The sequence below is a fragment of the Mustela putorius genome, unplaced genomic scaffold (genome assembly GCF_011764305.1).
Source record: "Mustela putorius furo isolate JIRA1106 unplaced genomic scaffold, ASM1176430v1.1 tig00000460_pilon_pilon_pilon, whole genome shotgun sequence".
Taxonomy (NCBI): Eukaryota; Metazoa; Chordata; class Mammalia; order Carnivora; family Mustelidae; genus Mustela; species Mustela putorius.
Genome location: NW_025421389.1, coordinates 15,965,804 through 15,989,411, shown reverse-complemented (window position 1 = coordinate 15,989,411; position 23,608 = coordinate 15,965,804). Strand labels below are relative to the sequence as shown.

At 38.5% G+C, this 23,608-nt stretch overlaps 3 protein-coding genes across 3 annotated transcripts; all 3 read left to right on the top strand.

Annotated features, from left to right (window-relative positions):
• Nucleotides 1-1,779: 1,779 nt before the first annotated feature.
• On the top strand, nt 1,780-2,733 carry LOC101682464. Its single transcript, XM_004750255.1, has one exon. The coding sequence runs from the start codon at nt 1,780-1,782 to the stop codon at nt 2,731-2,733; it is 954 nt and encodes a 317-aa protein (XP_004750312.1).
• Nucleotides 2,734-13,485: 10,752 nt separating this feature from the next.
• LOC101673464 (olfactory receptor 8G5-like) lies at nt 13,486-14,451 on the top strand. The gene has a single exon (XM_004750141.3). It carries the CDS (start codon nt 13,516-13,518, stop codon nt 14,449-14,451), a length of 936 nt encoding a protein of 311 aa, XP_004750198.1. The 5' UTR covers nt 13,486-13,515.
• Nucleotides 14,452-20,417: 5,966 nt separating this feature from the next.
• Nucleotides 20,418-21,350, top strand: LOC101682764 (olfactory receptor 149-like). The gene has a single exon (XM_004750256.2). The coding sequence runs from the start codon at nt 20,418-20,420 to the stop codon at nt 21,348-21,350; it is 933 nt and encodes a 310-aa protein (XP_004750313.2).
• The last annotated feature ends 2,258 nt before the right edge of the window (nt 21,351-23,608 follow it).

Genomic DNA, 23,608 nt, shown 5'->3' with positions numbered 1-23,608 from the left:
TTTCCATTTTTCAAATGATTAGTGGAAGTGTAAGACAAAATTATTTGCATCCATGACTATCTACCTTAATATCAGGACCTATTGGTCCTGATACACAATCATGAAATACTGGAATTGGAAGAGATATTAAGGATGACTTAATCCAACCACCCACCTAGAGCTTGTATCCATAAACAATAGCCACAAAATGGCCCTTTAGGCTGTGCTCTAACAGTTCTGGTTGTAAGATCAAGGTGTATGTGATTATTGTCAGGCTTCTTTGATGTAAAACCGGATAGTCCTCCCTATAGTTTCAAGCAGGTCATTTTACCTTATTTTCTTGGAGAAATATAAAATGAGTCCAACACCTTTTAAATGCAACAATATATTGAACATTTGGCAATAACTGTCATGTGCAACATGAATTTCTTGGGCTTTTTTGGTAATTAAATACCCTCAGTTATTTTAGCCATTCATCTAAAGACAAGATTTCTAAATAATTTTTCTGAAATTGTCCAGTTTTTTCTAAATCACATATAGTATTCTATCTCAAATTAAGAACACTATTCCAACTATGGCTTGAGTATTAAGAAAACGAATTTCCATTTTCTAGAATCTAGTTTTCTTTGCAGTGTAAATGGAATATCTATTAGTCTTTTTAAAAAATATCACATTGTTGACTAGTAGTGAATTAAAACTAATATTTCTAATTGTATTTTGCATGTGTTCTAATAATCCATGTCTCTACCATCCTAAAATTCTGTAGAGAGTACATGCAAAATACATGACAAGAAGACACCTAATGTTTTTCTTCTAAAACCTTTCTCATATTTTGGGAATAAGAGTAATTTTCTGACCTCCACTACCACCATGATGTCCAATTAACATAAACCATTCATAGTCTTCTGCTTCTCTGGCCACAGAGGTAGAATAAATGATCTAAATATCAGCCATTAGACCACTCTCCTGGGATTATTTAAATTATAAAGGAAGAAAGACAGTTTTCACTCTTGGAAAGTTGTTGAGGTATAGTTATGTTATGTTCTTACCTTGTGAGGTAGTAGGTCTGGGTGGAGGAAACTAGGACAAGCAGAGAAGCAGAATTCCAGGTGGAATGATATTGCTAGCTGCCCAGTCCTTCAGGTATTTTGTGCAGAAATTCTAGTAAGGAAAATGATTCAGACCAAATTAACAACTTTTCACAGACTTATGAATCCTGTGTTTATTACTTGTAGAAAACATATTACTCTTTCTTATTTTCAACTGAATGACAATTTAATCATTATGACATTTGATTAATATGCCATGGCATTAATATAGACATATAGGATATCCCATGGGATATAGGATGATTATATACATATAGGAAAGAGTCATTAGAAATAACAGCACTGGCATCACCATACTGTAACCTGAAACTAATATTACACTGTATGTAAACTAACTGGAATTTGAATAAAAAGCTAAAAAAAAAAAGACATAACAGTAGTAACTTCCCTACTAACTGACTCAAAGCATGTAAACTTGGAGTTTTCTATTAAAATTGGAAATATCTTAGTTAGAAGTTTCTTGAATTTTCCTCTGGTCAGCTGGAATCATTGGTTGTCCCAGAGTGATAGAGGAGATTCAAGAGATACCTGCATTAGGAATGTCCTTTGATGTGGGATAAAATAATGATCTCCATAAAATTATTCTCTCCCTCACACACATACACACATACATATGAATATACACATTCACACACCCCACACAAGTACACTTATTTTCTGTTTTTTAAGCTTAGAACACTTTGAGAGGATAATGGACCCTGGAAATCACTCTACAGTGACTGACTTCATCCTCGCTGGGTTAACAGAGAAACCAGAACTCCAGCTGCCCCTTTTCTTCCTCTTCCTAGGAATCTATGTGGTCACGGTGGTGGGGAACCTGGGCATGATCACGCTGAAAGGGCTCAGTGCTCACTTGCACACCCCCATGTACTACCTCCTCAGCAATTTGTCCTTCATTGATCTCTGCCATTCCACTGTCATCACTCCCAAAATGCTGGTGAACTTTGTGACACAAAAGAACGTCACTCCCTACTATGAATGCATGACTCAGCTGTATTTCTTCCTCGTTTTTGGTATTGCAGAGTGTCACATGCTGGCTGTAATGGCTTATGACCGCTATGCTGCCATCTGTAATCCCCTGCTTTACAATGTCATCATGTCTTCCCACTTCTGCTTCTGGCTCACAGTAGGAGTTTATAGTTTGGGCATCATTGGATCTACAATCCACACGGGCTTCATGATGAGACTCCTTTTCTGCAAGAGCAATGTGGTTAACCATTATTTCTGTGATCTCTTCCCACTCTTGGAGCTGTCCTGTTCCAACATCTACGTCAATGAATTACTGGTCCTAGTCTTGAGTGCATTTAACATCCTGACTCCTGCCTTAACAATCCTTGCCTCCTACGTCTTCATCCTCTCCAGCATCCTCCGCATCCGCTCCACTGAGGGCAGGTCCAAAGCCTTCAGCACCTGCAGCTCGCACATAACAGCTGTGGCTGTTTTCTATGGATCTGCTGCCTTCATGTACCTGCAGCCATCATCTGTGGGATCCATGGACCAAGGGAAAGTGTCCTCCGTGTTTTATACCACCATTGTGCCCATGCTGAACCCCCTGATCTATAGCCTGCGGAATAAGGATGTCAAATTTGCCCTGAAGAAAATTCTGGAGAGTAGAAAGTGTTCAGGAATAGAATCAATATCATGATGTCATGTCAGAAACAGTTTTTTAATTTGCTAATATATGTAACATGTTAAGTTTATTGTTCAAATGTTGGGAAATTCAATGACACTCTCCCATATAACACATCTCCTAAATTCTGCTCCAGACCACTCCTTTGAGGCTTATTGGAGTGATTATGAGTGGAGAAATACTAAGAATAAAATCAAAGACTCTTGAGTATGAAAGGAACCTTAGTTTTATTTTTTAATGATAACACAAATAATAAGAATGATGATGATGATAATGAAGATAATAATTGTAATTGTTACTGAGAGTTTATGAAATATCAACAAGTGTGCCCAGCCCTTTAAGTGAATAACCTTATTTAATATTTACAGTATTCCCTCAGGGAAGGCCCTAGTATTATTTCTCTTTGAAAAATGAGGAAATAGAAGTTTATTTAGTTTGGTTAATTGCCCTGATCCCAAACATAATAAATAATCAGCCTGAAAAAATTGACTCCAGGACGCACAATTTTATTCAGAGTAGTACTTTGGTCCTAGGTGCCTGTAGATAGGTCTAAGACATCCTGAGAATTTCCTTCTATACATACATCATTACCAGTTCCCTATGTGACTGATGTTTTCCTAGAATTTCAATGATATTTTCACTTTTATTTCATTTACTACAATGAAAACAATCAAAATCTTTCAAACCTGTACTGATCAAAGCCAGAAAATAGCAAATATGGAGACTCATTCTAGAGTCTCATTCTCATCATAGAGTTTCAAGTTATTACACTTGAGGACAACATTTTTTTTTATAAAAGCAGTGCAAACAACTTTGTCTTATCTTTATACCAGTGATGCTGCAGCTGAGTATGAAGTAAATGCTACAGAAGCCAAATATCTTGCTCAATTGTGTCATATTCAGGCGGTTCCTGCTCTTTCACCCAATAATTGAGAAAGAGTTGCCATTTCATGTCAGCTTTTTCTTTGAAACATCTCTTCTGTCCTTCCATATTTTGTTCTTCTGTTTTTGGGCCTTGAACATCTTGTAGGGATGGATTTACATAATATTCTGGAACACTCAGTTGTCCTTTGTCTCTTCCCAGTTCAAACCCTCCACCTCATTGTTGTCAGGTCAATGGCCTGTGTGCTGATAGAACAAGTTGCAGTGTTTACCTATACTTTCAAAATCTAGGACAGAAAGATATATCTTTACCACCTTTGTATTCCATTATCTGTTCATTCAGTGATGTCAAGCATTCGTTTTCAAAAAGTCCTCACAGTTTTTATTTGACTTTTTCATCAGTCAAAAAAAAAAAAAAAAAAAAGTGGAAGGGAAAATCACTAAAATAGCTTCAGTTGCATCTCCTGTCTTAGGCATGAGTCCAAGTCCAGTGCTCTGCCCAACAGACACAACTGGGCTCACATAGGACAAACAAAAAGAGTCCTGGTGGGTAGACCCTTGAATTACTGGAGCGACAGCTCTTATATAAAATACACATTAAATGAAAGGTAATGGTCTCTTCAAGAAAGAGGGGAAAAACCTCTACAGACCAGAAGGTCATGTCATATTTTGGGTAATATGTAAAGCTACTAAAAGAGAGAATTAGACAGAGGACATCTCATGAATCGCCTCTGGATCACTACAAGACAACACTCTATTTTTAAAAAATTTTTAAAAGATTTTTATTTATTTATATCAGAAAGAGAGAGAGAGAGAGAGAGAGAGTACAAGTGGTGTGAGGTGATGGGCAAAGGGAGAGGAAGAAGCAGATTCCCCACTGAGCAGGGAGCTTGATGTGGGGCTCCATCTCAGGACTCAGGGATCATGACCTGAGCTGAAGTCAGAAGCTTAACCAACTGAGCCACTCAGGATCCCCCATCACTTCTTATTTTAGTGATGGGAGCTGCTAAATGTTTTAATTTAATTTAATTTTATTTTAAATATTTTATTTATTTAACAGCAATCACAAGTAGGCAGAGAGGCCGGCAGAGAAAGAGAGAAGCAGGCTCCCTACTGAGCAGAGAGCCTGATGCGGGGCTGGATCCCAGGACCCTGAGATCATGACCTGAGCCAAAGGAAGAGGCTTTAAGCCACTGAGCCACCCAGGCACCCCTTCTAAACGTTTTTAAAGCAGGGAGTGAAACAATTTGTTTTACATGTTAGTAGTATCACACTTAAGGTGTTGTGAAAGATGGGTAGGGAGACATTAAGGCTGAATCAAGACTCATCAGCAGCCATTTGATTGTTCTAAGAAAGAAACTGTATGCAGTGACAATGGAGCTAGAAGGAAGGAGTCTCTCAAGAGATTTTTGAAAAGTAGATTGTTCAGACATGGTTGAATCGAGGTGAGTTGAAGGTACAGGAGAGTATGAGGGTGAACACACAATTCTCATTTGGATTACTAGATAGGAGGATAGTAGAACTCTCAAGATGGTGCTCACTAACCCTAGGTAACAATTCACAGCAACACAACTGGGACATGTAAGCCTTGGTAACATCCCAACTTCCTGTCTCCTCATTTCTCTTTCTTTATATATGTATTCTCTCCTGAATCAGTACATATATCCTCCCAGAATGGAAAATGAGCTTCTATGAATCTCAATAATTTTCATTATTGTACAATCCTTTATAGAAAGATCTGTTCATACCCTTCCCATGTCTGACTTTAACCCAGTTCCAGCTCTCTTCCCACTTCCTTTATTCAGCACACTAAGGAAACAGTCTAAGTCTGCTCATCTGTAAGGTGGCTTTCTCAGCCCATAATATTCTCCCATAAAAATCCCAGAATCCTGCAGCCACTGCTGTTCCAAAGCTAAAAGAAGATTTGTGATGCGTGGACATGTGGGATCTTGCTTGCATCTGAAACAATTATAGTGGGAGGGATTTGCAATACGAGATCATCTATCACTTAGTTCCTAAGATGGTCCATAGTCCAGCCTGAGACTTGGTTAAAAATGCATAATCTTAAGCCATACACTATATTTACTATTTCAGAATCTGCATTTGAGTAAGTTCCCTGGGTTATTCCTGTACACATTAAAGTTTGAGAATCTTTTAGCAAATATTGATATCTGACATCAGACTTTAAAATTTTGATGTAATTGATATGGAGTGCACCCTAGGTATTGAGATTAAAAATAAAACTTTTGATGTTTTGAAATGTACATCTAAAATGTGCATCTAATGTAACCCAACCTTAAACTCCTTTAAAGAGAATTAAACCTGATATATTTAGCCATATTTTAAGAATTTCCCTTCTCTTGTGAGCATCCAATTTACCTTGATGCATATTGATATGTTTTCAAATATTCCTGTTTGTGAAAAAACTGTGTGAAAACATATAAGAAAGAAAAAGCAATATGAAACAGAGATGCTTAATAATAAAATACTTTCTTTAAATGCACAAGTTAGCAAGTGAGATTATTAATAACAAAGACCACCAAAAAAGCAAATATTATATCAATATTCTGAATTCTTGTCCCCTAACCTCAAAATTCAATTGTACATAGATTAGACTTTTGAATCAAGTAAGCATATGACCTACTTAAGCATAAAATAAACATATTTTGTGCAAGGAATTAATGATTTAATTCATTATTTTAAAATTTGTAACCCTATTCGGCATAAGATACCTTGTCAGTATCTTATCTTTAGATTCTCTAAATCCTGCTATTCACAGTGGGGACTATGAACCAAAAGCCCAGGCTAGGAGTTTGTAAGAAATACATAAGCTGAAATCCCACTCAGACCTGCTGGATCAGAATCTACATTTAAAAGAAAAAATCCTCAGGTGATCCTTTGGACAAATCTTTAGCGCTAATTGACAAATTCAGAATTGACCAGAGTCCCTCTGGAAGGACAAGTTAACATAACTGGAAAATGACAACTGCAACTGCTTCTTTTCTCAAGGGCTTGTTCCCTGAGACATGGAAATCCTCCAGAGTATTTGTCTCCAGGTCATTTGGTGCCTGGTATGCCTACATCTGAGGCCAACCTTCAGAGCACAGCAATCTGAATCGTTCAGAGGAGGGGAGGAGTTTGCTATCCTGAAGCTGGAGAAACACAGATTGGAGACCTACAGTTAGAGATGCTGGCTGGTGACACAAGCCAGGTTTGAAGGGGGCTCTGAGACCAGTGGCTGTGCCTGCCCTCTCAGCACTGAAAGCAGCAGCAGTTCTTTCAGTTCTCCAAGAGAACACTTGGAGCAGACTCCCAGCACCAAGAATGAGTGCATTCTCCTCTTGGCATTGAGGTTTCTAGGAAGAAGAAAGGTGAGTGTGCTCATCTCAGCCTGTGACCTGAGACCTACTAAAGTCTAGAAGTAATTACTTTGAAATTTAGGCAAAAATTCCTCAATACATGTATGGATTGACCAGTTCATAAAATGCTATTTCAACCCTTTTATAATGTGCCAAACATTGTGCTCTTGACTTGGGACACAAAGGAGAATACGTTTGATTTGGTCCATCATCGGACTTACAGTGTAGTGCAAGTCTGAAAATGTGCTGTTTGGAAATGGCAGTTTTCTGATAATTTCATTGAAAGGTCCAATCAATTATAAATAATTGGAGAAAGTTTCCATAATTACTTCAATTTAAATGAGATTTGAAAAGAAAAACAATATTTAACAGACAACAGAGAGACAAAGGTTTGGTGGAGCCATTTCATGTGAAAAAATAGCAAATAAGAAGGTCGACCGCTGAGAAGATATGACATATTCCAGGAACTAAAAGAAGCCAAGTGGTTTGTGGCAGAGGAAGAGGATACAAGAACTAAGGGTGGAGAGAGGCAAAAGAGTGGATTTTTGTACTTTATTACAAATTCAGTTAAGGAAATCTTTTCTCCAGTGCCTCCAGTGCCATCATCTGGTTTATGGTTGAGTGTAATTTATCATTAGTAACAAATAGCTCATTCCATTTCTAATAACTCAAATGTTAGAATATTTTTCCTTACATTGGTTAAAGGGTATATTCTTACAATATTTCGAACATTTACACACAGGAAACTCTTCTCCCATTTGCTTTTCTTAGGTTATATAAAGATGCCTGTAAGTGATCCCGTTTCTCTCAAGTATCTCCCAAACTCTTGACAGCTACTGAATGCCCTTTATCTTGTCAGTGTCCCTCCTCAAAAAAGGACACTCACAACTAATACAGAGCTATAGATAAAAGTGGAGCACAGAGCTTCCTAGCCTCATGCCACATGCTGAATATTTAATATTGATATGGCATAATGGGTTAAGTGGATGAAACAGTTTGTGGCTGTTGGTGACCAGCTCAGAGGCTATCCACACTACCCCAACTAGTGGCTAAAACCCATACCTTAGCACCACTGTGATCATGTCATGATATTCCAATTCTGTAGCGCTTGAGTTAGGGGTGGGGAAGCTATGATATAGGTCTTATGTGGTCTATTATATAGGTCTTATTCATTATCATAGTCTAGCATTTTTATAAATGAAGTAAAAATCTCCCATTGCCTTTAAAAAAATAATTTTATTTATTTACTAGAGAGAGAGAGAGAGAGAGAGAGCGCAAGCGTGAGCAAGGGGGTGGGGCAGGGAGCAGGGCAAAGGGAGAGGGAAAGCAGACTTCCCACTGAGCAGGGAGCCTGAGGCCAGACTTGATCCCAGGACCCCAGGATCATGACTCAAGCTGAAAGCATACACTTAACTGACTGAGCCACCCAGGCACCCCTCCCATCACCTTTTGTATCATCCCCTATTCTATGGACTATATTGATTTAATAAGAAATATGCTTATTTTATGTTTTCATAGGAGTCACCTTCATACCCCATATCTTGTATCTGAATAATTTTTTTTTAAACTGACATTAGAAGTTAACAATTATTTTCTCCACCATATTTTAACTTGTTTATTTGGACTATTTTCAGTGTCTGGATTCATTGTCCTGGTGATCCTTTAGCTCAGTGCGTAGCATTTTGCTGTCTCCCAGTAATGATTGCTTAATTAAATAAAAAAATAGAAAGTCCTGAAGCTCTCCATTTGAACCACTAAGCTGACTTTAATTTCTTAACCCAATGATTTCCGAACAATCACCAGAATTACTTTGATAGTTTTGTTTGTTTTCTTCTAGCTTTATTTTTAGAAAGTTCAGTTCTGTAAATTTTCTTACCCTCAGAAATTCCGATTCACAATGTCTAGGATAAGAGTAGAAATTCTGTATTAAACAAACAAACAAAATCTCTTCAGATGAAGTGAGAGAATTTTGGAAGTTATGAATAAAGAGTTTTGAGAATATTTTTAAAGATCCAAAAGTGATTAAGAAAACATCAAAAATAGAATCCAGCTACCAGATATAGGAATGAGGTAGAAGGTGGTAGTCACCTCTTTACCTTTTAAATAAAAAGGAATTCCACCTCTAATATGGGAAGTTTGTTTAATGTTCAAAGTTGATAATTCTAGAAATAGCAACATGAACAAATTATTTAGAGCTGTGGATGTAACCGTTAGAAAAAATCTTATCAGGGTACCTGGGTGGCTCAGTCTGTTAGGATCTGTTTTCAGCTTACATCATGATCCCAGGGTCCTGGGATGGAGTCTCTCTTGCTCCCTGCTCAGTGGGGAGTCTGCATGTCCTTCTTCCTCTGTCGCCCCCCACATTGGTTCTCTCTTTCTGCCTTTCTCTCGAACTACCTCTCTCTCTCTCTCAAATAAATGAATAAAATCTTTTTAAAACAAGAAAAGAAAGAAAGAAAAAAAACTTTATCAGAGCTATCCTGCAGAAATTAGGTCATCTCTCAGAAACAGGACTAAGAGCACAGGGAGGGTAATTCAGGAACTTTTGTTTTTCATCATAATCATGTTTACATTCAACATTTTTTGTAAGTACTGTAATCTCCCTAAGTAGCTCTGATCAACCATATTGAGAAATCTCTGAACACTCTGGGTTCAAATATGTTCTTCTACATCTGGCTGTAGAGAAACCAGCCCACTGTACTCTGTGTTACCCACATCTTGTTACTATTTTCAGCTGTGCCACTTGCCTATATGAGGTTACAAGGTATGCTTGAGTCTGTATCATGTTCACACTGAACAACTGAAGTATGGACCTTGCCACAGAATTCCTCTGAAATAGGGGAAAGGAGTACAGAGGATGAAAGCTAGCACGTTAAAAGGTGCTTGAGTTTCTAGAGTGCAATCTTGTAACCTACTGAGAATCAATATCTTAATTCTCTTTCAATATCAGACTAAGCTGATATTTTCTATAAATCTGTAAAATGACCAGAAGTAGCTAAAATGATCCCATTAGGAGCCTATTGATGTCTTAACATATTGATTATCTGTTTAGAAGTAATTACCTGGGAAATAAAATATGTTGATGTATCCCTATATTTGGGAGAGATATCTATATACAACTTAGTCTTCTAATCCATGCATATGGTAAATTTCTGTCCTTATTAAGGCTTTCTGTCATTTCTTTCAAAATAATTTAAAAGATTACGTGTATAAACATTGCACACATTTTGTTAGATTTGATGTTAAGTATTGATAGTTACCTGTTGCTATTTTATGTGATGCTATTTTAAAATAATTGTTTCATTTGTTGCCTCTTTCAAAAAAATACACAGAAATAATAAATAGGTGGAAAATTATATGCTCTGCAAACACTAGCCAAAAATAAATGTCATGATAATGTATTAATATCAGACAATGGAGACTGTAACCAGGACACATTACTAAATATAAAGGGGGCCATTCCATAACAATACAGGTTTTAATTTAAGGCTTGAAGTAATAAATAGACAAATCAGAAACTTTGGTGGGAGACACTGACACACTTACCTGAACAACTATTAGAATAACAGACAAAAAAATCACTATGCATATGCAAAGTCTAAACAACATTGTTAGTAAAGTGGACATAATTGAAATGATATGCATCACAGGCCTCTCAAAAACAAACAACATATTTTAAGATCCATTGGGAATACTTATAAAAACTGATTTTATGGGGCACCTGGGTAGCTCAGTCAGTTAAGCATCTAATTCCTGATTTTGGTTCAGGTCATGATCTCAGGGTCGTGAGATCAAGCCCTGTGTTGGGCTTCATGCTCAGCACTGAATCTGCTTGAGATTCTCCCCCTCTCCCTCTCCCCCTGCCCCTGTTCACCTGCTCTCTCTCTCTAAAATAAATAAATCTTTAAAAAAAGTACTTGACCTTATGCTTCAATATAAAGAATTCTAAGCGATTTGCAATGATTTAGGTAATTCACAGTATGTTCATTGACCAGAATGAAATTAAGACAAACATTTAAAAATAGGACTAGTTAAAAACAAACCAACAAATAAAAAAAACCCAAAACCTAACTTTTGGAAAGTTAAGAATTCACTTCCACATAATCCATGGGACAATGAAAAAGTGAAGCAGAAATGATACTTTAAATTTGTTATAGCAAAGCTTGTGAGATGAAGCTAAAATGGGGCTTCGAGAGAAATGTATAATTTATATGTACATACCAGAAGAAAAATAAAAGCTGAAGATACTGTCCATTTTGAGAAGTTAGGAAAAGAATAGGAAATCATAATGAAGACACTATGGACTATGAGAAACAAACTGAGGGTTTTGGAAGGAAAGGGGGTGGAGGGATGGGTGAGCCTGGTGGTGGGTATTGTGGAGGGCGCCTATTGCATGGAGCACTGGGTGTGGTGCATAAACAATGAATCTTGGAACACTGAAAAAAATAAAATAAGAATTAAGAAAAATAATTATTTCAAAAAAAGACATTAATAAAGAATAAAATAGCTATTAGAAATAATCTAAGTAGAAAATAAAACATATATTTCATAAAACCAACATAGCTAAAAGTTGGTTTGCTTAAATAAATTAATAAAATTGAAAATCTTCTAGAATGAGAAATTAAGGAAAAAGAGAAGTACCATAATTTGCCAGTTTTAGGAGTAAACAAGCAGAAATCTCTGCTAATCAAAAATATTTTTTAAAGGTTTATTTATTTATTTGTTTGAGAGAGAGAAAAAAAGAGAGTGAGAGAGCAGGAGGAGGAGCAGAGGGAGGGGGGGAGAGAGAGAACCTCTCCATGGAGCCCCATATGAGACCCTGAGATTATGACCTGTGCCGAAATCAAAAGTAGAACCCTTAACCAACGGAGCCAGCCAGGCAGCCCCCAAAATACTTTTTAGTGTTAAAGAAATCATCATGAAACACTTAACACAAAGCACTGGATCATCTTCAAAGTGGATGAACACAATGAAATTTCAATTTAGGAAAACTAAGAAGAAAGATAAAATCAGTGATATCTATTAAATAAATCCAGTCCCTTGCTAAAAATTCTCACACAAAGAAAACCACTATTCTAGTTAACTACCTGGATGAATACCTCCAAACTTTAAAGGCAAATTTTGTGCAATTTATTTCAAAAAACACAGTGTTTTGGAGATGTGTCTTCTTGCAGGCATTTGTGATTTATTCCTTTTTTTTTTTTTTTAAATATTATTTATTTATTTCAGGGCGAGCAAGAGAGAGCATGAGCGCTCTTGGGCACATATAATGGTAAAACCACCTGTTTGTCATTGAACTGAGTAGGGGAGGACATTTATAATTCTGTCTTTTCTAATTTTATGCTTCTGCTTCGTAGAAAAGATGAAGGGCAGAGAAAGAAGGATTGAGATATTAACATTTCTGCTTCAAAAGAAAGTTTCTTTCTGTAACTTGAAGTGAGTAGTTGATAACTTATTTTGCAACTGATGAACTGTTAATAGGTAAGCACAATAACTGAGGATGTTCACTCTCTGATTGGTAAATCTCTCCCAGCTTGTTAGAAGGTTGGTAATACTGTTATTTCTCTTATACAGATTTAGAAGCCAAGACTCAAAGAGATCGTTCGACTCGTCAAAGTCAAAACTGTATAAGCTAGAAACTGCATGATAGTCTCTAAATCTGAATTTAAGGCCCACCCTTTAACCACTACTCATACTGCTTTTTCAAGCAAAGGCAGAAGTACCTGCTCCAGGACCATGAACCCACTAAGGGTGGATCAGTCCTGGTGGCCCAAACTGTCCCACAGCAATGGTTGTAGGTGTTGTTTCATCTTCCTAATAATATTGAAACATCCGAAGATTTTATGTAGATATTCAGATTTCCTGATAATTATTTTTAAAACTGAAAGGTCTGAAAATAATAAGGCCTGTGTCCACTCCTACCAGAAGTTAATTGCAGGCTATTCCCCTTGGTATCGTGTGCTCCCAAGTTGTCATGAAGTCAGTGTGACTCATTTACATTGGCTTCTCTAAATATTTAAGTTTCTAAGTCTCCACTTAGAAATATTGGCTTGATGATCATTGAAATATTCAACACTGGAAAACAAACACTTACTGAGTTTTCAGTAACAAGAAATATAGCTATTTTTTAAAAAGAGATTTCATTTATTTATTTGATAGAGAGAGAGAGAGAGAGCACAAGCAGGGGGAGCAGCAGAGGGAGAAGGAGAAGCAGGCTCCCAGCAAAGTAGGGAGTGTGACTTGGGGCTCGATCATAGAACCTCAGGATCTTGACCTGAGCTGAAGGCAGCTGCTTAACCGACTCAACCCAAAAACATAACTATCTTTATATGAAATACATTTATTATTTTTGGAAATGAGGCTTAATAAACATTAAACCACAATGAATTCTACTTACATAAATTGACTCAGAGTTAAATGATCTTACAGACAAAGAGGATATCTAAACCATGACTCATCTACATGGGGTACCCTACTCTAAATAGAGAAAGATAATGAAGTTTTTTGCAACAACTATGGTTTTTTTCTCTCCCCTTCAGAAACTACTCAGAAGAAAATGGCAGCAGGAAATCATTCCACAGTGACCAAGTTCATTCTCGCTGGGCTAACAGAGAAACCAGAACTCCAGCTGCCCCTTTTCTTCCTTTTCCTAGGAATCTATGTGGTCACGGTGGTGGGGAACCTGGGCATGATCACGCTGATACGGCTCAGTGCTCACTTGCACACCCCCATGTACTACCTCCTCAGTAGCTTGTCCTTCATTGATCTCTGCCATTCCACTGTCATTACCCCCAAAATGCTGGTGAACTTTGTGACAGAGATGAATGTCATCTCCTACCCTGAATGCATGACTCAGCTCTATTTCTTCCTTGTTTTTGCTATTGCAGAGTGTTACATGTTAGCAGCAATGGCATATGACCGCTATGTTGCCATCTGTAGCCCATTGCTTTATAATATCATCATGTCCCATCAGGCTTGTTTCTCCCTGATTTGGGGAGTATATGTTATAGCCCTAGTTTGTGCATCTGTTCATACAGGCTACATGTTTAGGGTTCATTTCTGCAAATTTGAGGTGATCAACCATTATTTCTGTGATCTTCTTTCCCTTTTAAAACTCTCCTGTTCTAATACCCATGTCAATGAGTTACTGATTCTAGTCTTCAGTGCAATTAATATCCTTGCCCCCAGCCTGATGATACTTAGCTCCTACACCTTCATCCTCTCCAGCATCCTCCGCATCCGCTCCACTGAAGGCAGGTCCAAAGCCTTCAGCACCTGCAGCTCCCACATCTCAGCTGTGGCTGTCTTCTATGGATCTGCTGCCTTCATGTACCTGCAGCCATCATCTGTGGGATCCATGGACCAAGGGAAAGTGTCCTCCGTGTTTTATACCATCATTGTGCCCATGCTGAACCCCCTGATCTATAGCTTGCGGAATAAGGATGTCAATGTTGCCCTGAAGAAAGTGTTAGAGAAAAGAATATTCTTGTGATCAGAAATAACGTGAGGATCTTTTATTAGCCTAAGCCATTGTCTCTTGTTGTTTCAATGTTGTATGAATTAATATGTTTAACTTTAGCCCATTTGCCAATATACAGACTCATTTAGTGGGATTCTATTGACATTATTTCTTAATCCTATGGCCTTTTGATGCCACTGCTCTCTCGATTTTTCTCTTCTGAGTATCTCTGAGACACAGACTGGAAGTACTAAGAATGATCTGGATATAGGGACGCACTCACTAATGCTGTTACCATCACCCCCACCCCTTTTCCTTTGTACAACTGATAAAAACTCAATTCTCAGCCGTAATGAAGGTATCTTCTAGCAGTGGTTCAAAATTTCCTTTTTCCTGTGTAAAGACAATGAAAATTGTAGCAATATGATGATGTAATCTTCAGCTTTTGGACCTCTATTTTTAGCTTTTGCATCTCTAATCTGGGAAAGCCTCTTTCCCACCGTATCCTACCCCATACATTCTTTTTCTGAACTATTTCCTCTATTTCAAACCTTAGAAACTTAATCAGAACTCGAAAATCTGAATTACAGACCCATGAATTTGTTGTTATTGTGCCCGATCCAATATCCTCCTGTTCTGGTATCTATTATTCCAGCTCGTAATGGTCTGTTTATTGTGCAAATTCACACTAGACTGTAAGCTCCATTAAGGGATACCCCTGCACATATGATTCACAGCCATATCTCCAAATAGCAGAATGCTTACTACCTCATAGGTCCTTGATAGTTTTCTTGGTGATTGCTTTCCCTCTATAAAATATTTATATGAAAACCAGCACTTAGCCAATGTGGTCTTCACCCATTAAACTTTAAGTGATACACATGGCTTCCTGGTTTTAGTTCAATTAAGTGTAACTTTGGAGAATTCTTTGAGGATCTTTAAGATAACTGGTAGCATCCTTTGTTGTTCCTATACAAGGATTAAGAAATACTAGTCCTGAGTTTGTTCTATTATAAATCACAACACAGATATGGTAACTTGTTAATATCTGATTTTTTTGAAGTCATTAAGTCCTGTTAATAGTCAAGAAGTACCTGAAACAAGATATTCAGGTATCTTGAATTCATGTATGCTTTAGAGACTAAACAAAATTAAGTAGATTTGAAATTTAATGGGTTGATGTGGCAAATCACATGGTAGAATAGTATTGGGAAGCAACTCCCTGCTGAGGGTGCTGCCCAATGCAAGACTTGATCTCGGGACCCTAAGGTCATGACCTCATGATCCAAAACCAAGGGTCAGATGCCCAAACAACTGAGCTACCCAGGCACCCCTCTCTTTTATTTTCTAAGCTCAAATAACAAACATGTGGGGAAGTTAGGGAAAAATCATAAGATTTCTGGTTTCTCTACATTTATTCTTTCTGTTATAACAATCTATTTTTTTGCTCATTCAGGATTATGTTTTCTTTTGCTATTTACTACCATGCTAATGGCTATGCCTCTAGAGTTCTTTAATTTTCTAAGGTTAAATGCATAAGTCCTTTGCATGCTAGTCTATATACAAGCTAGAAAGTGAAAGAGGTAAAGAGGTAAGTTTCAGGAGAAATAGAGAACCTCCTCCAACAATCCCTGGGAGAATCTGAAAAAATCCTGGAGAAAAGAGATTCAGAGACATTTTATCTTATCGGATGGGTAACCTCAGGGTTAGCTGGATGTGAATGACACTCTTGCACATAAACCACAACACCACTGGGCTCGTGATCAGTGAAACACTGAGAATCCTAAAGTCATCTGTTCACAGACTCAAGTGATCATTATCACTGAGCTTCCTTCAACCACCAACATTCTCCACCTAGTGCTTTGCTATCTATGCAACCACTTCTTTTTGTGTTCCATCCCAATGTAAGTAAAATCTATAAGGTGACATCCAAACAACCAAATATAAATGCTCATTTTGAGAGTCTTCTGCTCAGACTCCACTACATGACCTTGGGGAAAGTTGCCCTTTACTTCTCTGCTCAAACCTTCTCTTTGTCTATCTCTTCCTCCTCCACACAATCCCACAATGGAATTCTTAACCATTCTGTCAGCCACATCATTTTTTGGGAACTATTTAAAAGTGGGGGGGGGGACGCCTGGGTGGCTCAGTGGGTTAAGCCTCTGCCTTCGGCTCAGGTCATGATCCCAGGATGCTGGGATCGAGCCCCGCATCGGGCTCTCTGCTCAGCAGGGAGCCTGCTTCCTCCTCTCTCTCTGCCTGCCTCTCTGCCTACTTGTGATCTCTCTCTCTGTCCAATAAATAAATAAAATCTTTAAAAAAAAATAAAAAGGGGGCATAAAAGTGAATTGGGATAAGGTATCTTAAGTGTCAATTCATGGGGTAAAAGTGTAGTCAGAGAACATTATAAACCATGATTTGTGCTCATTTCCCTTACTGGGGTTTCCTAAATGGAATCTATAACAAATAAAAATCTTTTGACCTACTATAATTCATTATCCAGATTTAGTGATATCCTGAATTCCCTTCAGTTTTAGGTCATATTTAATATTCCTTTTTTGTTAAGGATATATGATACTTAGGTTATCTTGGAGTTGTTTTATTTTTGATGTTTAGCTACAGTATATTCTAGAAAACAAGTATGAATTGGGGCATCTGAGTGATTAAATCAGTTAAGCATCTGCCTTTGGCTCAATCATGATCCCAGAACTCTGGGATGGAGCCCTTTCTTGGGTTCTCTGCTCAGCAGGAGCCTCCTTCTCCCTCTCCCTGTCACTCCCCTTGCTTGTACTCTCTCTCTGTGTCAAATAAATAAAATCTTTAAAAAAAGAAAACAAGTATGAATTTATTCCATATGTTTGGCACCCAAATATTGAGAATTCCAGTCTTACCATTACCATTAAAGGCTTGGTAAGCCAGATACACTTAGTGTTATGAGACAAACACTGCTATCTTCATATCTACTGAATTTTGCATTTGAGCCCAGACCAATTATGCTTAGAGGCCTTCTTTAGGGGTCTCATCCTTCTTCAATAGAAGAACCATTTGTTAAACTTTATTGTGTCTTCTCAGATATATTGAAAAGATGAACAATATAATAAAATCAAAGAATCTCAAAATTGTAAAGGACATTAAGGATGTACAGGGTAATCTTGCATTCAAATTAGTGATACAAAGTCATTACCTCTCCGCAGGAATGTCATCTTACTCATACTTAAACTCTTATAGTGATTAAAAACTCAATCCTTCACAAGGCATCTTATCCCATTAATTTTTTTTCTATACTGAAATGAAACCTAACTTTTTTTTAGTTCCATTCTTTTTTACTGGTTATTCACCATGAAAAAGTACATAAAAATTCAGTATAGCACCTCCTCAAGAATTTGAAAGCAAGTGCCACATTTCTTCTTTTCTAATGCAAATATCTCAGGAGGTTTCACAATGGGGGAATTTAAGGCTTTGGCCTGGAATCAGACCTCCGATTTAATCTCCGCACAGTCTTTTTCTAGCTATGTGATCAAGTTCTAAATTTCTTGGTGCTTTTATTCCTCTCCTACTTATAAGGTTGTTTTGAAGCTTAAATTTAAACATATAAGAACAAAAGAACAAACTAGCATAGTACCTGGCAAATGCTCAAACCATATTACTGTTATTAAACAAACAAACAAACAAACAAAACCAACAGAACAAAACAAACCATTTTCATTTGGGATGGTTTAAACACACTACCAATTTATAATCTTTCTTTAAATGTACTTATTTTATTAACGCTGTTTTGTTAGGTGAAATTCTAGAAGAAACATGTAATATAATAATTAAATAATTGCTTATTATTTATTACAACCTATCTGCAACCGTGATACTTATTTTAAATATCTACATAGTCCTAGAAATGTTTACATACTATGAAATAGGGTGTTGCCATATTACCACAGGCAAAGACAGGCAAATATGGGAGGCAAAAAACAAGTACTTAGCCTGAAGCCTTGAATTCAGTATTGGAGTCCATTTTCCAGGCCAGCAGACTTAGAAGGGATGGAGATATTTTTCATTTCACATCTATTATTATTTTGTTTTGGGGTAAATGTGATGAACTTTTATCTAATTGCTCCCTCAGAGCTACCACTGATGGGATCATGAGAAATGCCCAAAGGGATCTGAAAGACAGATCCAGAGGGTATGAGTGTGTTCAAGTCTTGATGGTATATACTCTTGGCACTTTCTTTTATAAACACGTAATTTCAGCTCCTGTGGCTGTGATACGCTGTGTTCTTCTGGGTACCTGAGAACATGATTTGGGTTATCTTGTTATCATACTGCAGAAAATTCCACCATGTTCCCTGTGAATACTATGAATGTTTAGATTTTTTTTCTCGCCTGTCACTGACACCATTTGATTCTTATCCACTGAAGTGTTGGGTTCCAATTATTGGGAGCTGCTAGATTTTTAGTTCTTGAAGATGACTCATACTTGGAAAGGACTAGAAATCAAGAGGATCATGGACTCATTGTCTTAGAGATAGCACCTGGAAGGGCAAATTAATCATTGTGCCTAGTCACAGTCAAGGATCAAAGAACTCTGAGTCTTCACTGACCAAAGGAAGAAGGTTTCCAGGGTGAGGCTGTGATGAAAGTTCTTCAAGGACAGAGTCCGGTTAAGTCAGAAGTTCATACAGAGACTCTTCTAGTATGTCTAAAGTGAGTAACAAGAAACAAGCTGCTGGTAAACACAGATGACTTTTTTTTCCCCCCAAGTATGTCACTGACCCTTTCTTTGGAGTCTTCATTTTTCTCTGCATCTAGCATTGCAACTACATGTTGGTTTGGGGTTATTTTCTTTCTATCTCTTCCCTTCCTTAACTTAACAGCTTTATTAAAGTATAACAAACATTCAAAATACATCATAAATATATAGTCCAGTATGTTTATTTTTACACAAATATTCTCTTCCTCTCACTCTTCAATGTGAGACTCCTCTGTCCAGAAGTTGGAATTCGTCTCCAGATTCTTATTGTTCATACTGCTTCCGCATAAATTATAGAATTGCCTTGGGGCAGAACTAGAAGAAAAAAGAGAAGTGGGGGAACCAGGGATTCCCTCACACTCTTTGATCATGGAAACACCTTTTATCAGGTTCTCAGGTCAAAAAGATGGAATTATCAATTGGATATACTTGGTTATCTATTGGAATTTCTGCATCTGGAGCAGCCACCATACAATTCTGTAATTGTAACCACCCACCCCCTCTCTCAGCTCAAAAGCACAAGAGAAAAGAGGAAAAAGTAGAAACATATCTGTGTGGGCTTCTCCAGGATTTGTCTCCCTTTCACAATCCTTCTGTTTACTTTCCAGAGTTTTTAAGTAAATGCATTTTGTATTTTATCCAGGGCAATTTTTTTCCCCGAAGTTTTATTTATTTAAGTAATCTCTATACCCAACATGAGGCTTGAACTCACAACCCTGAGATCAAGAGTTGCATGGCCTTCCAACGGAGCCAGACAGGTGCCCTGCCAGAGTTTTTATTTTGATTTTAATTTTTTAAAGATTAATTATTTATTTGAGAAAGAGAGGGAGAGAGAGAACAAGCAGGGGTAGGGACATGGGGAGGGGAAGAGAGAATTCTCAAGCAGACTCCCCACTAAGCACAGAGCCTGATGCAGAGCTCAATCCCAGGACCCTGAGATCATGACATGAACTGAAATCAAGAGACAGCTGCTTAACCAGCTGAGCCACCCAGGTGCCCCACTTCCAGAGTTTTTAATTATAATCTGTGGGTAAGAAAATATAGTGAACTTAACCTAACTTGATCAAAGCCAAAGTTTTCAGAATATAGTCAAGAATTTTTATTCTTTATCTTTTTATGTAGAAATTCCTTTACATAAGGTTGATTATTGTTTGTTAAACATGAAACCATCCCATCCATCAGAGGACTCAGTTTTACATCAGTGTTCACACGTTGGATACCTTTGTTCTTTTGTGAAGTCCAACATCTGACAGAGATGAGGAATCTCTCAATAGTGACTGAATTTATCCTGCTGGGCATCCCCCACACGGAGGACCTGGAGAGCATGCTCTTTGTGCTGTTTTTGGGCTTCTACATCTTCACTCTTCTGGGGAACCTGCTCATCCTCCTCGCCATTATCTCCTCCACTCGGCTCCACACCCCCATGTACTTCTTCTTGTGTCAACTGTCTGTGTGTGACATATTTTTCCCTTCTGTGAGCTCCCCCAAGATGCTCTTCTACCTCTCAGGGAACAGCCGGGTCATCTCCTATGCAGGCTGTGCATCCCAGCTCTTCTTCTACCACTTCCTGGGCTGTACCGAGTGCTTCCTGTACACGGTGATGGCCTATGACCGCTTTGTCGCCATCTGCTACCCTCTGCGCTACACGGTGATCATGAGCCACAGAGCGTGCGCCAGCCTGGCCGTGGGGACCTCCTTTTTTGGCTGCATTCAGGCCACCTTTCTAACCGCTCTCACCTTCCAGTTGCCCTACTGTGGCGCCAATGAGGTGGACTATTTCTTCTGTGATATCCCGGTGATGCTGAAGCTGGCTTGCGCTGATACCTCAGCCCTGGAGATGGTGGGGTTCATCAGTGTGGGCCTCATGCCCCTCAGCTGCTTCCTTCTTATCCTCACATCCTACAGCTGCATTGTCTGCTCCATCCTGCAGATTCGATCTACTGAAGGCAGACGCCGGGCATTTTCCACCTGCAGTGCCCACCTTACTGCCATCCTCCTCTCCTTTATGCCAGTTGTCCTCATCTACCTGCAGCCCACCCCCAATCCTTGGCTCAATGCAACTGTCCAGATCCTGAATAACCTGGTCACCCCCATGCTGAACCCCTTGATCTACAGCCTCAGGAACAAGGAGGTCAAATCATCTCTGAGGAATGTGCTACAGCAAGTAGCCTTCCTTCCTGGGAACTGATAGAGATTGGTAGCTATACTTTACCAGCATCACACTGCTTGCAAAGATACTTCCTTTTGTGTGATGTAGAGCACAGATATTGTCAATGCCCCTTTTGCAGATAAAGAAGCTAAGATTTGAAGTCATAAAGTGAATTAAGTTCACATAACTAATAAATTATCCTGTCCAGGAAGGATGATATCTTCCCAGTTCACAAGAGAGACTAGTCCTTCTTTTCCTCACTCTGTTTTCTTCTCCTATTTTCCTCCTACCACATTCTCTGCTTCTTTCCCCTTACTCTAGCCCTTCTTCATTTTGGCTGGCATTATTATCTAATTACACTCTCAAATGCTTGCATCAGATAAGTCACCATTTGGTGGTCTAGGAGTTGTTGAAAAATATGCGTTTGCATGACAGGGCCCCAGGTGGTGTTCTGTGACTAGTGGAATGTAAAGAAGCTGTATCAAAGAAAAGAGCTTCTGGATGAGACCTGAGGCAGGCTTCTAATGGGTGAATCAGAGATCAACCACAAAGTCTGTCTATTGGTCTTGGACCTAGCAACAGTCCATGCCTGGGAGTTAAGGCAGTGGATAAAAGAGAATGTGGAGACTAAACAGGCAGAAACTGCTTAAGGGTGATTGATTCTATTCTTTTTCAGTACTACAAATCTGAGTTTGCCTTTGAGCTCCTCAGCACAGCAAGGGGGGCAATACAAAGTCTACTACTACTGCTCTACGCTCTATGGCGTTGGATTCTCTGCTTAGCGAAAGGCTGTGACTTGAGTGCTCTTCCTTAACATTTCTTTGTTCTTTTGCCTAATGAGCTTAGTATGAGGGATGTGCCTTCCAATACAAACAATAATTTGAAGAAAAGAAAGGAAATGAGAAGGAGGTTATGGGAAGAGAAGGGAAGTGGGACAAGGGAAGAGGGCAAGATGAGAAGGTAAAAGGTAATGGCAACGCAAGAGGGTGATGGGTTGGAAGGGGGTGATGGGAAGGAAAAGGGATGATAGCAATGGAAGAGGTTGATGGGAAGAAAGGGGGTAATGGAAAGGAAGGGGTGATGGGAAAAAGAAGGGGGTGAGGGAAATGGAAGAGGATGATGGGAAGGAAGAAGGGGCAGAAGCAAAGGCAAGTCTTCTTTCCTCTTTCTTTCTAGAATCAGAGTTAATTCAGGGAATCTGCTAGACTGAACCAGCCACAACACTGGGGCCTCATGTAAGGGTGATGAGATGATGTATGTTTTTGAAAGGGAGAACATTTTTCTTGTTGCTTCTCTGTTTTTTTCTGTGCCTTTATTTTTTCTACCACACATGCTCCCTCCAGAGTCTTCAGCCAGACAAATTCATTCTTATCATCAAACAGCTAGTTAAAATACAGTTTTTTATGTGAAACTTTCTTCCCCCTAGGCACATCAGGCTCCCACTTCTCTATGTTTTGAATCAGACTTTACAAACTCATCAATTCATTATGCTAGAATAAGTTTTGGCAAAGCATTTTCCAAGAGTAAAAGTAAAGTAGGTTCAGTGAGGTTAAGGACAAAGAGTCAGTTAGGGACTGACAGTACAAAATTGCTGAACAGATGAAGTTTGGTTCTCTTGCCAGGATCCTATGGTGTGTGTGTGTGTGTGTGTGTGTGTGTGTGTGTGTGTCAGCAAGGGACTCTATTCGGGGCTCATCCCAGAACCCGAAATCATGATCTGAGTCCAAGTCAGATGCTCAACCGACTGAGCCACCCAGGTGCCCCAACATGGGATCCTCTTGAGTGAATGGCTAAACCTAATTTATAAATGTGTAGGGTAGGATTCCACAAAGCTAGGCAAAGAAAAGTTCTGAAACAATTATAACAAGTAGGGGCTATAAGTAAAAATATTTCAAGTACTAGCTTAGAGCTAGAAATCATTCAAGTTCTGACCTTCCCAAGTGATGAAGTCTTAGAATATAGATAAGGTTCAATGATGTAGAGTTTGGAGCCAATGGACAAGAAAGAATTCTTGAGACGTCTTTGGTGTAAAATGGTGGTTTGTTAAAGCACAGGGACAGGACCCGTGGGCAGAAAGAACTGCTGCCCCGGAGTTGTGAGGAGTGTTCCATTATATACTTGCAAGTTGGGATAGGGTCAGGGATGGCTTAAATCTCTAAGGAATTTTCTAAGCAAGGTTTCCAGGACCTTGAGGGTCTAGCTATTGTTGGGGAAAAGGCTATTCATTACCATTAATAAAACCTTTTCAGTGAGACCCTTTAGATGTATATCAGTGGGCCATATGCTTGGGAATGATT

Coding starts and splice junctions, on each gene's coding strand:
- LOC101682764 (XM_004750256.2), top strand. CDS start 20,418: ATGAGGAATCTCTCAATAGTGACTGAATTTATCCTGCTGGGCATCCCC.
- LOC101673464 (XM_004750141.3), top strand. CDS start 13,516: ATGGCAGCAGGAAATCATTCCACAGTGACCAAGTTCATTCTCGCTGGG.
- LOC101682464 (XM_004750255.1), top strand. CDS start 1,780: ATGGACCCTGGAAATCACTCTACAGTGACTGACTTCATCCTCGCTGGG.